At 43.4% G+C, this 17,689-nt stretch overlaps 1 protein-coding gene across 1 annotated transcript in view; it reads right to left on the bottom strand.

The window, feature by feature from the left end:
• hydin (HYDIN axonemal central pair apparatus protein) overlaps positions 1-12,284 on the bottom strand; it is a gene marked incomplete at both ends in the record, with an annotated part of 91,972 nt that extends 79,688 nt beyond the window's left edge. The window contains 4 exons of the mRNA XM_084171896.1: positions 36-170; positions 4,277-4,396; positions 11,737-11,862; positions 12,150-12,284. Of these exons, the coding sequence (XP_084028022.1) occupies positions 36-170; positions 4,277-4,396; positions 11,737-11,862; positions 12,150-12,284 (516 nt within the window). The remainder of the gene's footprint in view (positions 1-35; positions 171-4,276; positions 4,397-11,736; positions 11,863-12,149) is intronic.
• Between the last annotated feature and the right edge of the window lie 5,405 nt (positions 12,285-17,689).

Genomic DNA, 17,689 nt, shown 5'->3' with positions numbered 1-17,689 from the left:
CATGAAAAAATATATAATTTTTGTGTTGACAGTACCTTGTTCTCCTGAGGTATAAAGAGGACCCTGAATGTGGACGCCAACCCTGGGGCCACTTTGCTACATACATCCACTGGACTGACCAATTTAAAATACAGAGAGTCTCCCTCCACCACCTTCACCCGCCGTGGGATCTAAAGATCAGACAGACACACACGCACGTACACACAGAGAAATAGAGAGAGAAACAAAGCAAGAGAGCGAGACAGAGAGAGAGAAATAGAGAGACATAATGACTAACTCTCCACTTTTACTTTGCAACATCCCTACTCCCTACTCTCCTAAGCCACAAAAGAAGATCAAAGACAATAAAAACATTTAAGAAAAATACCTGCAAGAAAGAACATAATAATTTTTCTTCCTTGCCTGTTTAAAAATACACTGCTCAAAAATATTAAGGGAACACTTAAACAACACAATGTAACTCCAAGTCAATCACACTTCTGTGAAATCAAACTGTCCACTTAGGAAGCAACACTGATTGACAATACATTTCACATGCTGTTGTACAAATGGAATAGACAACAGGTGGAAATTATGGGCAATTAGCAAGACACCCCCAATAAAGGACTGGTTTTGCAGGTGGTGACCACAGACCACTTCTCAGTTCCTATGCTTCCTGGCTGATGTTTTGGTCACTTTTGAGACGGAGTCTACAACCCACACAAGTGGCTCAGGTAGTGCAGCTTATCCAGGATGGCACATCAATGCGAGCTGTGGCAAGAAGGTTTGCTGTGTCTGTCAGCGTAGTGTCCAGAGCATGGAGGCGCTACCAGGAGACAGGCCAGTACATCAGGAGACGTGGAGGAGGCCGTAGGAGGGCAACAACCCAGCAGCAGGACTGCTACCTCCGCCTTTGTGCAAGGAGGAGCAGGAGGAGCACTGCCAGAGCCCTGCAAAATGACCTCCAGCAGGCCACAAATGTGCATGTGTCTGCTCAAATGGTCAGAAACAGACTCCATGAGGGTGGTATGAGGGCCCGACGTCCACAGGTGGGGGTTGTGCTACAGCCCAACACCGTGCAGGACGTTTGGCATTTGCCAGAGAACACCAAGATTGGCAAATTCGCCACTGGCGCCCTGTGCTCTTCACAGATGAAAGCAGGTTCACACTGAGCACATGTGACAGACGTGACAGAGTCTGGAGACGCCGTGGAGAACGTTCTGCTGCCTGCAACATCCTCCAGCATGACCGGTTTGGCGGTGGGTCAGTCATGGTGTGGGGTGGCATTTCTTTGAGGGGCCGCACAGCCCTCCATGTGCTCGCCAGAGGTAGCCTGACTGCCATTAGGTACCGAGATGAGATCCTCAGACCCCTTGTGAGACCATATGCTGGTGCGGTTGGCCCTGGGTTCCTCCTAATGCAAGACAATGCTAGACCTCATGTGGCTGGAGTGTGTCAGCAGTTCCTGCAAGAGGAAGGCATTGATGCTATGGACTGGCCCGCCCGTTCCCCAGACCTGAATCCAATTGAGCACATCTGGGACATCATGTCTCGCTCCATCAACCAACGCCACGTTGCACCACAGACTGTCCAGGAGTTGGCGGATGCTTTAGTCCAGGTCTGGGAGGAGATCCCCCAGGAGACCATCCGCCACCTCATCAGGAGCATGCCCAGGCGTTGTAGGGAGGTCATACAGGCACGTGGAGGCCACACACACTACTGAGCCTCATTTTGACTTGTTTTAAGGACATTACATCAAAGTTGGATCAGCCTGTAGTGTGGTTTTCCACTTTACATTTTGAGGGTGACTCCAAATCCAGACCTCCATGGGTTGATACATTTGATTTCCATTGATAATTTTTGTGTGATTTTGTTGTCAGCACATTCAACTATGTAAAGAAAAAAGTATTTAATAAGATTATTTCATTCATTCAGATCTAGGATGTGTTATTTTAGTGTTCCCTTTATTTTTTTGAGCAGTGTATATATATTTCAACAAGCTGGTGGCAGTTTGGCAGACCATACTAAGGTACAGAACTGTGTTAATTTTGGCAGCTATTTTAGATACATTTTAGTCTAAGTCACATTTTAGTCATTTCATCCTTCTTAGTTTTAGTTAATATCAGTCGACTTAAACTCTGAACAGTTTTTGTCTAGTTTTAGTCCAAGTCAGTTTTGTCACATATTCGTCAGTGCATTTCTTTCCATGAAATAATTAATAATTGACTTGTAACTTCCATCATGTGCACATTAAGATAGCCTTTTCCAACTAAGCCTACTATCCCCTCATATAGCTGGCACATTGCTATTGTGGCAGATTGTAACCAATGCCAGACATGATTTACCATAGGCTACAAAGCCTTGGCTACAGGTTAAACAATTTAGGCATACAGCTCTTTTCTCCCAATCATAACCTTAGGATGGGGGTAAATAACAGTGATTCCCTGCACTCGCATTTGCCGACCGCGAGAGCGGCAATACAGATGAATAACAGCACACATGGGAAAATGGAGCTTGTGATGAGATCAAAGCGAAAATAGCCAACATGAAAGTAAGAGAGTAAACATTACTGTTTCTAGTTGAGGTTAGCTACAACTGATGTATCCTGGTTCACTGGCTATGCATCAGTTCAAAAGACTTATGAGTGACTGAAGTGACCACCCGGGAGCTGTGTGGGGGAGCCGAGCAGATCAGTTCAATCAGACCGCATAACTGAAAGCGGATAATTCTGCCAATGAGAGGATTGCATTAAATATTCTGCAAAGGCATGAACGCTTATGATTGGACAAAACAGATGAAAAGGAACTTCATGTCAAATTGAACGTCCATTAGTCTCTTGGAATACTCGCCTTGTCACATTTTCGTCAACTAAAATGAAAACGAATTTGTTCCTACAAGGATATCGTTTTTTTGATGGCATCTCTTCTTGTTATCGTCATTAGTTTTCATCAGGAAAAATAGGTTGTTGACAAATATTTTTAATCATAGTTATTGTTAATGAAATTAACACTGGTACAGAACAGTATGTCACCAAATGCATCAACGTAAAAGTTGACTTGTTTAGCTTCTGTTTGATATGAAATAAAGCCAAATGCAATACATGCTAAAAAGAGTTTGGGGTTTGGACAGGCATGCAACATAGTGTATTTAGAGATTCAGGATTGATATGACCATAAAATAAAAGGAACTGTACTGCCAATAACTTATTCTAGGCCTATCTATTCTCCATCAACATGGGACTGCAGTGAGGAAGTGAGACATTTGGCTACGAAGCTAAATCTTTCATATATTTTCTCCTTGCATTTTAAATGCAACTACTGTATGCAGCACAGCTTCAATGTGGTCATGAATAAATGTAATAAAGAGGTTGTTTTTCCAGGGAATTCATATACATATTTATTAGAGTATTTGTCTCTCTACCACACTATCTCACTACTACCCCCAGCCCCATCTCTAAAAGGTAAATGGTAGGCAGAAAATCCACCAACGCAGTATGTTGGTTGTAGGCTAGCAAATCAGTTGACACTGTAGTATCCTTTCATCACAATGCTTTTTGTTCAAACTATTTAAAAAATCCCTAATTACAAAACACATTATAATGTAGTTACTAATGAGTTTCACTGTTCTGAAAGGATGATACCGGTAGGAATAGTGGGTATTTGAGAGGATGAGCGTAGGGGAAAGGGAGGTATATTATTGTGTGCAGAATATTGAGAATGCACTGTAGCCTATAAGAAAAAGGGTAATAATGCACAATGCACATAATCTGAGCAAGTCCAGATATTCTATTAAGTTGAGAATCACTGTTGCATTATATAGTAATATTACTGTACCTCCCAATGTCTGTGACTTCCACAATGCATTATCAACATGTGAAAGAAGAGACATAACATCATCGTTGATCAATGGTAACATAACTGAGAGGCAAGTTAAAAGCATATCAATCATTGTAGCATTGTAAAAAGATTGTTATGCCTTTTCATGTGTCAAAAACGTGCATGATTCAGCCCTTTCATCTGATTCATTACAGTTTATTGAGTGTTTGCAGTGGAGCACTTTTTAATGGAGAATCCAATCACGTATTGGTGTGGCACATATGGGGTTGTAACTAATGACCAGTGGGCATTGTGTCCTAATAACCTATGCTGTACAATTATCACTGGGAAGTCAGACGGACAAAGCACATCTCCAGAACTACCCACTCTCCACATGGCTGCTTGCTCAGCCAGGTCTTGGCAATCTAATGTCCACATCAACCTTCCACGCTTCCCTGGTACTCAAACCCGCCTTGTCCTACCTTGTCAATGTTACGGAGAATCAGTGAAATCTCATAGGTCTCTGAGGGCGTATAATTCTGGAACACAATCTCAGAGGGGTATGGCTGGAACATGGCCTGGTCCACATCGATGGTAGAGAACTGAGAACAGCACAGAGAAAAAGTAAAAAAGACAGGATTCTTAGGGTAGGAACAATAACATACTTTTTTGAGCAAGCCACATTGTGCCTTTAGTAACACACATACTACAAAATAATATAACATAATAATTGTAAAAATTGTTTAAGTCACATTAGATGGCCTCTACTACTACAGTAGGAGGTCTCATAAGACAATGCTGACTAAGGGAAGGCTGCTTACAGGTCAAAATGACCATCATCTCATAATGATGATGCATTCTGTATTTTAAACTGACTTATAACCACTAAAACTTCATCCTATTTGACTTAATTTTGTATACAATTTCAGAAGATGAGCTCTGATTTAATAAGGACAAGCTGGTTGGAAAAAAATTATATTAGCTAACATTAGTATTACAGAGGCAAGAAAACGCTGGAGGTAGAAAGGGGCAGAGAGAGAGAGAGAGGTGCAGAGAGCAGATGCTTTATAATATGAGAAAAATGTGTCATTCTTTCACATTTCTACAGTAAATGAAATGATTTGCCTCTATAATCAATCAAATTAAATCCAGTTTATGTTCCAAGGGAGGAAGAGTGGGTAGATACACAGTCCTATTTACAGATGCATGTTTAATGGATAAGATGAAGTAATAATAATAATATGCCATTTAGCAGACGCTTTTATCCAAAGCGACTTACAGTCATGCGTGCATACATTTTTGTGTATGGGTGGTCCCGGGGATCGAACCCACTACCTTGGCGTTACAAGCGCCGTGCTCTACCAGTTGAGCTACAGAGGACCAAAGTGACATAAAGCCCTACCAGGGCCCTTTTGATGGTGTAAAGGCTGAGCAATAATATTATGTTTTAACATCAATCAGGTTGGGAAGGGTGACCTAGGATCTGATTAGTTGTGTTGTTGTTGTTGACCTGTGCATTATTAGTATTATCTACAAATAAATGATTCTCCAACAAAACCTGTCTAAGTGGTAATACTGTATCCTAAGTGATCATAAAGAAAGCTTGACTTTGAGTTTATAGTGCAGGGATCATCGACTAGATTCAGCCGTGGGCTGATTTTTTCTTGAGCGGATGGTCAGAGGGCAAGAACATAATTACAAATAATTAGTAGACTGCAAATTGACCGCAAGAAGCCCCAGGGGTCGGGTTAGAGTTCAGAAATTAGCATTTTCAAAACATACACCATCAAGAAATCTGTGTTTTAAACCATTTCACCTGCGTTTTATATTGAAAGTCAACAGTGTTTTTTTCCTTCACAGAAAATACATTAGTGCAACACATTCATCAGAAAACAGCTTCATTTTCATCAGATGATAACAGAAGTGCAATGCTATTTGGCTAGCAACCACACAAGTAAATGAGCTTAAAATGAAAAAGCAAGATCGTTTTTGCAAAAACGATGCATGGCCATCATATTTCTAATGTTTATCTTAGAAAGAATGTAGCCAGCTACATTTTCCTAATGTTTTGTTTGAAGTTAATCTTGCATGAAAAGTACAGGAGAAAAGTAGCTACACATCAGTCAGCTACTGAAGCACAAAATTAACGTTGGTCTGTTGACGAGCAGAAATTACATTAAGAAGCATTTTACAAAACACAGCAAGATATTTCTTACGCATTTTTATTTTTCTGTGTGAAAAACTCTGAATTCTGCATTAAAGTGACCCCTGAGCCCAAACATATATAATATTAGACTAAAACATAATAACTTCAAACATTGCTTCCATTTGTATACAATCACATAAACTCAGCAAAAAAATAAACGTCCTTTCACTGTCAACTGCGTTTATTTTCAGCAAACTTAATATGTGTAAATATTTGTATGAACATAACAAGATTCAACAACTGAGACATAAACTGAACAAGTTCCACAGACATGTGACTAACAGAAATTGAATAATGTGTCCCTGAACAAAGGGGGGGTCAAAATCAAAAGTAACAGTCAGTATCTGGTGTGGCCACCAGATGCATTAAGTACTGCAAGATTCTCTTCACTGACGAGGGTGATGGTCAGATTCGCGTTTATCGTCGAAGGAATGAGCCTTACACAGAGGCCTGTACTCTGGAGCGGGATCGATTTGCAAGATTCAACAACTGAGACATAAACTGAACAAGTTCCACAGACATGTGACTAACATAAATTGAATAATGTGTCCCTGAACAAAGGGGGGGTCAAAATCAAAAGTAACAGTCAGTATCTGGTGTGGCCACCAGCTGCATTAAGTACTGCAGTGCATCTCCTCCTCATGGACTGCACCAAATTTGCCAGTTCTTGCTGTGAGATGTTACCCCACTCTTCCACCAAGGCACCTGCAAGTTCCCGGACATTTCTGGGGGAAATGGCCCTAGCCCTCACCCTCCGATCCAACAGGTCCCAGACATGCTCAATGGGATTGAGATCCGGGCTCTTCGCTGGCCATGGCAGAACACTGACATTCCTGTCTTGCAGGAAATCACGCACAGAACGAGCAGTATGGCTGGTGGCATTGTCATGCTGGAGGGTCATGTCAGGATGAGCCTGCATGAAGGGTACCACATGAGGGAGGAGGATGTCTTCCCTGTAACGCACAGCGTTGAGATTGCCTGCAATGACAACAAGCTCAGTCCGATGATGCTGTGACACACCGCCCCAGACCATGACGGACCCTCCACCTCCAAATCAAATCAAATTTTATTTGCCACATGCGCCGAATACAACAGGTGTAGACATTACAGTGAAATGCTTACTTACAAGCCCTTAACCAGCAAAGCATTTTGAAATACTTTTTTTTTGTGTTAAGTAAAAATAAAATACAAAAATAACTAAAGAGCAGCAGTAAAATAAAATAACAGTAGGGAGGCTATATACAGGGGGGAAACGGTGCAGAGTCAATGTGCGGGGGCACCGGCTAGTCGAGGAAATTGAGGTAATATGTACATGTGGGTAGAGTTAAAGTGACTATGCATAAATAATAACGTAGCGTAAAAGCAGCAGCGTAAAAGAGGGGGGTGGGGGGTGGCAGGGCAAATAGTCTGGGTAGCAATGATTAGCTGTTCAGGAGTCTTATGGCTTGGGGGTAGAAGCTGTTGAGAAGCCTTTTGGACCTAGACTTGGCGTTCCGGTACCGCTTGCCGTGCGGTAGCAGAGAGAACAGTCTATGACTAGGGTGGCTGGAGTTTTTGACAATTTTGAGGGCCTTCCTCTGACAAATCGATCCCGCTCCAGAGTACAGGCCTCTGTGTAAGGCTCATTCCTTCGACGATAAACGCGAATCTGACCATCACCCTTGGTGAGACAAAACCGCGACTCGTCAGTGAAGAGCACTTTTTGCCAGTCCTGTCTGGTCCAGCGACGGTGGGTTTGTGCTCATAGGCGACGTTGTTGCCGGTGACTTTATCGTCGAAGGAATGAGCGTTACACAGAGGCCTGTACTCTGGAGCGGGATCGATTTGTCAGAGGAAGGCCCTCAAAATTGTCAAAGTCTCCAGCCACCCTAGTTATAGACTGTCTAGGTCCAAAAGGCTTCTCAACAGCTGAATCACTGGACCTTAACACCGGATCATCGCAACAAGCTAGCTGCAACCGAATGGCTGTTGTTGGCTAATTCACCACTGTCCCGATTCACTAGTTAGCCTTGAGCTAGCCTCGAGCCAGGCCCATCTCCCAGCTATCTACCTCTCTGTCAACCGGACGGGACCTCCTAGTGTCGACACGGAGCCCCGCCGATCCATCACGACTGGTCTGCCGACGTAATCGTCTGATGTGGTTTCAACAGGCTTCCCGTTGCGACGACCACGAAGATCCATCTTCTAGCCCCGGCCCGCTAGCACGCGCAATCAACAGCCGTGCCTCCTGCTCGCCTGTGCTGTAGCAGCCTACAAACTGCTCCCGGACTTAGCTATTGCTGTTCACTGGACCTTATGATCACTCAGCTGATGCCTGCTGGACTGTTCCTTTACACGGTACCCTATCCTGTTTATCTGTTTAGCCTCAGCACAAACTTTCATCGCCATTACCAGTTAAAAACTGTAAAGTCCATGGAGAATAAGAGCACCTCCTCCCAGCTACACACTGCACTGAAGCTAGGAAACACTGTCACCACCGATAAATCTACGATAATCGAGAATTTCAAGAAGCATTTTGCCATGGCTGGCCATGCTTTCCACCTGGCTACCCCTACCCCGGCCACCAGCTCTGCACCCTCCGCTGCAACTTGCCCATGCCCCCCCCCCCGCTTCTCCTTCACCCAAATTCAGATAGCTGATGTCCTGAAAGAGCTGCAAAATCTGGACCCCTACAAATCAGCTGGGCTAGACAATCTGGACCCTTTCTTTCTAAAATTAGCCGCCGAAATTGTTGCAACCCCTATTACTATTCTGTTCAACCTCTCTTTCGTATCGTCTGAGATCCCCAGAGATTGGAAAGCTGCCGTGACACTCTAGATCCAAACTGTTACAGACCTATATCCATCCTGCCCTGCCTTTCGAAAGTATTTGAAAGCCAAGTTAACAAACAGATCACCGACCATTTCAAATCCCACCGTACATTCTCCGCTATGCAATCTGGTTTCCGAGCTGGTCATGGGTGCACCTCAGCCACGCTCAAGGTCCTAAACGATATAATAACCGCGATCGATAAAAGACAGTACTGTGCAGCCGTCTTTATCGACCTGGCCAAGGCTTTTGACCCTGTCAATCACCGCATTCTTATTGGCAGACTAAATAGCCTTGGTTTCTCAAATGACTGCCTCGCCTGGTTCACCAACTACTTCTCAGATAGAGTTCAATGTATCAAATCGGAGGGCCTGTTGTCTGGACCTCTGGCAGTCTCTATGGGGGTGCCACAGGGTTCAATTTTCGGGCCGACTCTTTTCTCTGTGTATATCAATGATGTCGCTCTTGCTGCTGGTGACTCTCAGATCCACCTCTACGCAGACGACACCATTTTGTATAAATCTGGCCCTTCATTGGACACTGTGTTAACAAACCTCCAAACGAGCTTCAATGCCATACAACACTCCTTCGGTGGCCTCCAAATCCTCTTAAACGCTAGTAAAACTAAATGCATGCTCTTTAATCGAACGATGCTTGCACCCGCCCGACTAGAATCACTACTCTCGGCGGGTCTGACTTAGAATATGTGGACAACTACAAATACCTAGGTGTCTGGTTAGACCGTAAACTCTCCTTCCAGACTCACATTAAGCATCTCCAATCCAAAGTTAAATCTAGAATCGGCTTCCTATTTCGCAACAAAGCCTCCTTCACTCATGCTGCTAAACATGCCCTCGTAAAACGGACTATCCTACCGATCCTTGACTTCGGCGATGTAATTTACAAAATAGCTTCCAACACTCTACTCAGCAAATTGGATGTAGTCTATCACAGTGCCATCCGTTTTGTCACCAAAGCCCCATATACTACCCACCATTGTGACCTGTATGCTCTCGTTGGCTGGCCCTCACTACATATTCGTCGCCAAACCCACTGGCTCCAGGTCATCTATAAATCTCTTCTAGGCAAATCCCTGCCTTATTTTAGCTCATTGGTCACCATAGCAACACCAACCCGTAGTATGCGTTCCAGCAGGTATATCTCACTGGTCATCCCCAAAGCCAACACCTCCTTTGGCCGCCATTCCTTCCAGTTCTCTGCTGCAAATGACTGGAACGAACTGCAAAAATCTCTGAAGCTGGAGACACTTATCTCCGTCACTATCTTTAAGCATCAGTTGTCAGAGCAGCTTACCAATCACTGCACCTGTACAGAGCCCATCTGTAATTAGCCCACCCAACTACCTCATCCCCATATTGTTATTTACATTGTTATTTATTTTGCTCATTTGCACCCCAGTATCTCTATTTGCACATTTTTATTTTATTTTTATTTAACCTTTATTTAACCAGGTAAGCCAGTTGAGAACAAGTTCTCATTTACAACTGCGACCTGGCCAAGATAAAGCAAAGCAGTGCGATAAAAACAACAACACAGAGTTACATATGGGGTAAAACAAAACATAATGTCAAAAATACAACAGAAAAATATATATACAGTGTGTGCAAATGTAGCAAGTTATGGAGGTAAGGCAATAAATAGGCTATAGTGCAAAATAATTACAATTAGTATTAACACTGGAATGATAGATGTGCAAGAGATTATGTGCAAATAGAGATACTGGGGTACAAATTAGCAAAATAAATAACAATATAGGGATGAGGTAGTTGGGCGGGCTAATTTCAGATGGGCTGTGTACAGGTGCAGTGATCAGTAAGGTGCTCTGACAACTGATGCTTAAAACATCATCTTCTGCACATCTATCACTCCAGTGTTAATACTAAACTGTAATTATTTTGCACTATGGCCTATTTATTGCCTTACCTCCATAACTTACTACATTTGCACACACTGTATATAGATTTTATATTGTGTTATTGACTGTACGTTTTGTTTATTCCATATGTAACTCTGTGTTGTTGTTTTTTATCGCACTGCTTTGCTTTATCTTGGCCAGGTCACAGTTGTAAATGAGAACTTGTTCTCAACTGGCTTACCTGGTTAAATAAAGGTTAAATAAAAAAAACTTCTGGTGAGGACCTGCCTTACAACAGGCCTAGAAGCCCTCAGTCCAGCCTCTCTCAGCCTATTGTGGACAGTCTGAGCACTGATGGAGGGATTGTGCGTTCCTGGTGTAACTCGGGCAGTTGTTGTTGCCATCCTGTTCCTGTCCCGCAGGTGTGATGTTCGGACGTACCGATCCTGTGCAGGTGTTGTTACACGTGGTCTGCCACTGCGAGGACGATCAGCTGTCCATCCTGTCTCCCTGTAGCGCTGTCTTAGGCGTCTCACAGTACAGACATTGCAATTTATTGCCCTGGCCATATCTGCAGTCCTCATGCCTCCTTGCAGCATGCCTAAGGCACGTTCACGCAGATGAGCTGGGCATCTTTCTTCTGTAGAAAGGCCTCTTTAGTGTCCTACGTTTTCATAACTGTGACCTTAATTGCCTACCGTCTGTAAGCTGTTAAGTGTCTTAATGACCGTTCAACAGATGCATGTTCATTAATTGTTTATGGTTCATTGAACAAGCATGGGAAACAGTGTTTAAACCCTTTACAATGAAGATCTGTGAAGTTATTTGGATTTTTACTAATTATCTTTGGAAAACAGGGTCCTGAAAAAGGGACGTTTCTTTTTTTGCTGAGTTTATACTGTAACTTTCTATTATGCGTGGGAATACTTTGGAAATGTATTTATTTTTGCTCTGAAAACATGGGGGGCCAAATAAAATCACCCGTGGGCCAAACTCGGCCCACAGGCCGCCAGTTGGGAAATCCTGTTGTAGTGCATTTGCATAGACTTTACCTTCTGGTGAGTGGTCTCACTCATGTCTATCAGCTCTAGAATGCGTGGCGGGTGCATCTCATGTGTATTTGCCAGCCGCTCCTCCGTAGATTGGGACATCTCTTGTGCAAAAGCAGACGGTGTCAGCTACATTGAGAAAGGGAATTCAAATAATTGTACGGAATGCATGAGTGATCATTAAAGATGTCCATCCTTGGCCACAGACACATTCCTGGAATCTTAATATTCTCCCCTTTTAGAATAGGCCAACTCAAACACATATTATGCTTAATTTCCCCCACAATAACATCTCTCCATTAGTTAGTTCATCAATAGGTAAACATCAAACTGCACTTATTTCATGGTTTTTACTTGAAATATAGCTGCCAGTTATGTGTATATTCAAAACATACATTCCATATGAATGTACTCACTTTTTTGGGCCTATCCTCTCTTCTAACTAGCTTGGGATTCCTGGGTGCCAACACTTTGCTCTTGAATCCCTCTGGTATTTTCAGAGGCAGGCTTGGCAGAGACGCATGGGATGCCTGACCCTTGGAGTTGGGCATTGTAAAGTTGGATCTTCCTTTGTTTAGTTCATTTGAGAATACAGCAGATCCTGTTGAATATGAACATATTCATTTATTTAGAAAGCAACAAGACAGCCTCACTAAGACCATTTATTCTAGTAGGTATTTTTCATCAATCAGTGTAGTTGAATCATGTCTCATTTGCATTTTCCGCATATTGCCATTGTGTAATATAGCTAGCTATCAACACCAGAGCTAGTCTGGTGGTTGCCAAGTAAAGTTACCTCAATTGAGGCAAAGATTATGAATATACTGACTGACGAACTGAAGATACATGTTTCTCTACCCTAACAATAGGAGTCGTTGTCCACATAGCGCCATTGTCTAGTTCTTGCCTATCCTTTGTTTGGATTGGTGGATACGTCTCATTTTTGTAATCTCTTTTTGAATATTCGATTAGGGTTGTTGACTTCAACGGAGAGAGATGCTATGCGATATAAAGCGTTTTTTCTCAAAGTTGCCGGGATGTCACGTGTCCTACTTATATCAGTACAATCGTAACAATTTAAGCACTACGAAACGTATATATTCGATCAAATAAACCTCACGTAGCAAATAAGCCATAAAAAAGGTTGTTGACCAAATTCACCACACTCTCATTGACCTCCATACAAAAAAATAATTTGCTTGGTGGGCGAAAAAACGAAGAAAAAAAGCAACCTGCTTGAAGGAGGCAGATTTCCCGCAGAGTTGGGCCTCTCTCTTCCTCTCAAACTGAACTTACGTTAACGTTACTTGGCAAGTCTGGTGGTAAACAGTGCTCAAAAGTAATATATTTCGTGTTTTGGATAAATTACAGCCTGTGCGCACAGAGAACAGTTCTTCAGCACTGTAGCTAGCATCGTCTTTATTTTGGGTGAGTAACTTAACATTATTGGTAACGAAGGTATATTGAATCCAGCCAGGTACTAAATACATTGGTCAATATTTCGTCTGGCGTTCAATCTGCTAACAGTACAGTAACGTTATACTAGCAACCAAGTTTAGCTAACGTTAGCGATAAATGTCAGTAAATGTGTCTACTTTATCAAGCCAGTTCAACATTGTTTATTCACTTCTAGGTTCTTTATATCCATGATAACCAGGCATTGGCAGTTGTTTAGAAATGTACAAAATAGTCACCAATAGTTGTACAAAATAGTCAAAATAGTCACCCTCTCTTTCTCTCCTTTTAGTTTGTAGCGCATTTAGCCGTTACCATGGCACCGACTCTACGGGCTTGCGCGTTCCTCCTCATTGGTCACGTGGGGGGGAGGAGCCGCGTGCTTAGGAGACAATATCAGAAACAATGTATCCAAAGAGACCCCTGAGACTACCCAACCTCCCACCCACCCTCTGATATCAGAGTGAGTCGGCTTTGCAGTCTTCTATCTAGCCTATTTATCAAGATGATAAATGTTAGATTTATCTCACTAGGCTTAATTAGTAGGCTATGCATGCATTCCTTTCTGAGCACTCAAACTACAAGTGAAACAGTTTGGAAGTCTTGCTAGACAAGATTCTCGCCACGCCACCTGGTAGGAGCGACCTATCAGGTAGGACGCAATCCAAGAGTGAGCAGCGCCGGAGATGCCCAACTCAGAGAGGGTGGAGAGGAGGATCTGATGGTTCACAGTATCAAAGGCAGCGGATAGGTCTAGAAGGATAAGAGCAGAGGAGAGAGAGTTAGCTTTAGCTGTGCGGAGAGCCTCCATGACACAGAGAAGAGCAGTCTCAGTTGAATGTCCAGTCTTGAAGCCTGACTGGTTTGGATCAAGAAGGTCATTCTGAGAGAGATAGCAGGAGAGTTGGCTAGAGACGGCACGCTCAAGAGTTTTGGAGAGAAAAGAAAGAAGGGATACTGGTCTGTAGTAGTTGACATCGGAGGGAACGAGTGTAGGTTTTTTGAGGAGGGGTGCAACTCTCGCTCTCTTGAAGACAGAAGAGACATGGCCAGCGGTCAAGGATGAGTTGATGAGCGAGATGAGGTAAGGGAGAAGGTCTCCGGAAATGGTCTGGAGAAGAGAGCAGGGGATAGGGTCAAGCGGGCAGGTTGTTGGGCGGCCGGCCGTCACAAGTCGCAAGATTTCATCTGGAGAGAGAGGGGAGAAAGAAGTCAAAGCATAGGGTAGGGCAGTGTGAGCAGGACCAGTGGTGTCATTTGACTTAATAAATAAGGATCGGATGTCATCAACCTTCTTTTCAAAATGGTTGACGAAATCATCCACAGAGAGGGAGGAGGGAGGGGGAGGAGGAGGAGGATTCAGCAGGGAGGAGAAGGTGGCAAAGAGCTTCCTAGGGTTAGAGGCAGAGGCTTGACATTTAGAGTGGTAGAAAGTGGCTTTAGCAGCGGAAACAGAGGAAGAGAATGTAGAGAGGAGGGAGTGAAAAGATGACAGGTCTGCAGGGAGTCTAGTTTTCCTCAATTTCCACTCGGCTGCCCAGATCCCTCTTCTGTGAGCTCGCAATGAGTCGTCAAGCCACGGAGCAGGAGGGGAGGACCGAGCCGGCCGGGAGGATAGGGGACATAGAGAGTCAGAAAGGGAGGAGAGGAGGGTTGAGGAGGAAGAATCAGGAGATCGGAGGGAGAAGGATTTAGCAGAGGGAAGAGATGATAGGATGGAAGAGGAGAGAGAGAGCGAAGGTTGCGACGGCACATTACCATCTGAGTAGGGGCAGAGTGAGTAGTGTTGGAAGAGAGCGAGAGAGAAAAGGATACAAAGTAGTGGTCGGAGACTTAGAGGGGAGTTGCAGTGAGATTAGTAGAAGAACAGCATCTAGTAAAGATGAGGTCAAGCGTATTGCCTGCCTTGTGAGTAGGGAGGGACGGTGAGAGGGTGAGGTCAAAAGAGGAAAGGAGTGGAAAGAAAGAGGCAGAGAGAAATGAGTCAAAGGCAGACGTAGGGAGGTTAAAGTCAGCCAGATCTGTGAGGGGTGAGCCATCCTCAGGAAAGGAACTTATCAAGGTGTCAAGCTCATTGATGAACTCTCCAAGGGAACCTGGAGGGCGATAAATGACAAGGATGTTAAGCTTGAATGGGCTAGTGACTGTGACAGCATGGAATTCAAATCAGGAGATAGACAGATGGGTCAGGGGAAAAAGAGAGACCAGATGCTCTCGGGGTATGCGAGAACACATGGTCAGACGAGGAAAGAGCAGTAGGAGTACCAGTGTTTTCTGTGGTAATCCATGTTTCCGTCAGCGCCAAGAAGTCGAGGGACTGGAGGGTAGCATAGGCTGAGATGAACTCTGCCTTGTTGGCCGCAGAACGGCAGTTCCAGAGGCTGCCGGAGACCTGGAACTCCACGTGGGTCGTGCGCGCAGGGACCACCAGATTAGAGTGGCAGCAGCCACGCGGTGTGAAGCGTTTGTATGGCCTGTGCAGAGAGGAGAGAACAGGGATAGACAGACACATAGTTGACAGGCTACAGAAAAAGGCTACAATAATGCAAAGGAGATCAGAATGAAATGAACTAAACATCTGGGAAAGCGACAGAGCGGGCCTCCCTCACTTACGTGTCACTGAAACACTCAAATATAACTCTCCCAACTTCCACTTTAGAAATTATAATTGTTGTAAACTACAGCGGTTCAATGTTTTCTAGGAATATACTCTAACTTAGTTTATTCAGCTAGCTAACTTGGTACAGTATTATTCTGTGAAAACCGTCCAGGGCACCGAATCCTATGACGCCATAGCCAACTAGCATGCCAGCCTCCAATAACACGGTTTAGCACCAATACTCGGTTACAACAAACCACCAGTGTGTTAACACGCCAAACAGATCATTCGTGTCCGTGTCTAACGTTGTGTAAAGTTTTGGGTTAGTTTTGACAGTTTGAGTGAGTACGTCGTCAACTTATTCAGCCAGTTAGTTAGCTAGAATAGTTAGCATACTAGCTAGCCATTGCTCTCTGCCAACGAACCAACCCCTCCTCCCACGGCATGAAACACACAGAGAGAGCCAAGCTAACGTTAACTAGTCACCCATGACCCGAATTCCCTTGAATTAATGAATAATAGAGCAGCAGATTATTTTGTCCTGAAGACCCTGATACCAGGGTGTTTCTCTCAAAATACACAAGCATATTTTTCATCACCGAAAAAAGTACAGTATGGGTCTAGGCCTAAATCCCTATACCACATTCATTGATAAGATATAATATGTCTGGTTGAGTTACAACATTACAACAATGTAGGGGATTGACTTCAGCAAAAATGGCCTAAAAAAGGAATAATCCACAGTGTTTTTTTAAAAATAGAAATAGCTAATTTCTCCCTATCTCAATTCATTAGTAGTAGTTCTATAATTATTATTCTCATTTACAACAAACTCTCATGAAGTTGCCTCATTTCTACTAACCCAGTTGGTTTCCACCAAGTTCCCACAGAAGGATTTCAACTTTCCATTGTAGTGACCTGTAAATTTAGATCATTGTTTTCATTCAACACAATGTGTCTTGCAGAGGTTGTAGAGGTTGAAAAGGTAGTTTTTTTAATTGTTATTGTTATTGTTTCATAATACAATATAATCTTGGAGAGATTTACCAGATTACACAATTAATTCAGGCAGCATGTATAAGAAATTGCAACTATTTGTTCATGTCAAAAAAAAATTACAAACTGTAATTTACAGTAATCCCAAAGCTACTGTTGTGAATTCCCTGTGTATCACATCTTCAAACCCTCATTGGAAGTCTGACCAGAAAGCTGCAGTTTTAATTGAGATGTCTGGTATTTCAGAGTCGGCCCAGCCTTTGCACGAGGGATGACAGGAGGGGAGGGAATGCCACTGTGGGGGACGGGGTGTCTCACAGGGAATGTATGGAACAGGGATGACAGGAGGGGAATTTGCTTTCCGTTTCATGCCTACAAATCCTATTAGTTTGATCCTTTTACAAATATGCCTAGCTCTGCTTGCCCACATATTGATTTTGTAGAGTTTCGTAAGTCTTGTTCCTCGAGTGGTGACTGTTTGGAGGTTCCTGGAGGTCCATCATACTATTATACACCAGCTACTATGTGCCCTCTGCTTAATCTCTGTCATTGGATTTTCCACTTAAGAACTGTGAAAAAATGTGTGTAGCCCTTATGTGTGTAATAGTTAAAAGGGTGGAAAAACCTGACAGAAAAAAACTTCAGTGTTTCTTTTTTCAACCATGTTCCACTTTATGCCTTTCATATTCCTGTAGTTAGCAATTCTGCTGATTTAAACTGGTTTTCCAGATACACCTTTACGGTAGACAGTAGACACTACATAAAACTAAGGGATATTGTCTGGAGAACAGAAGAACCTGACAAGGCAGTGCCATGTCTCAAATATCACCAGACAAGCCCCTCTGAGGCTCCGACACATAATCCACAGGGGGAGAGAAAGACAAGGGCCAAGAAAGACCTTGAAGT

Source organism: Coregonus lavaretus (assembly GCF_964263955.1).
Source record: "Coregonus lavaretus genome assembly, chromosome: 11".
Taxonomy (NCBI): Eukaryota; Metazoa; Chordata; class Actinopteri; order Salmoniformes; family Salmonidae; genus Coregonus; species Coregonus lavaretus.
The sequence above is the reverse complement of the archived record's forward strand: the minus strand, read 5'-3'. Positions and strand labels throughout refer to the sequence as shown.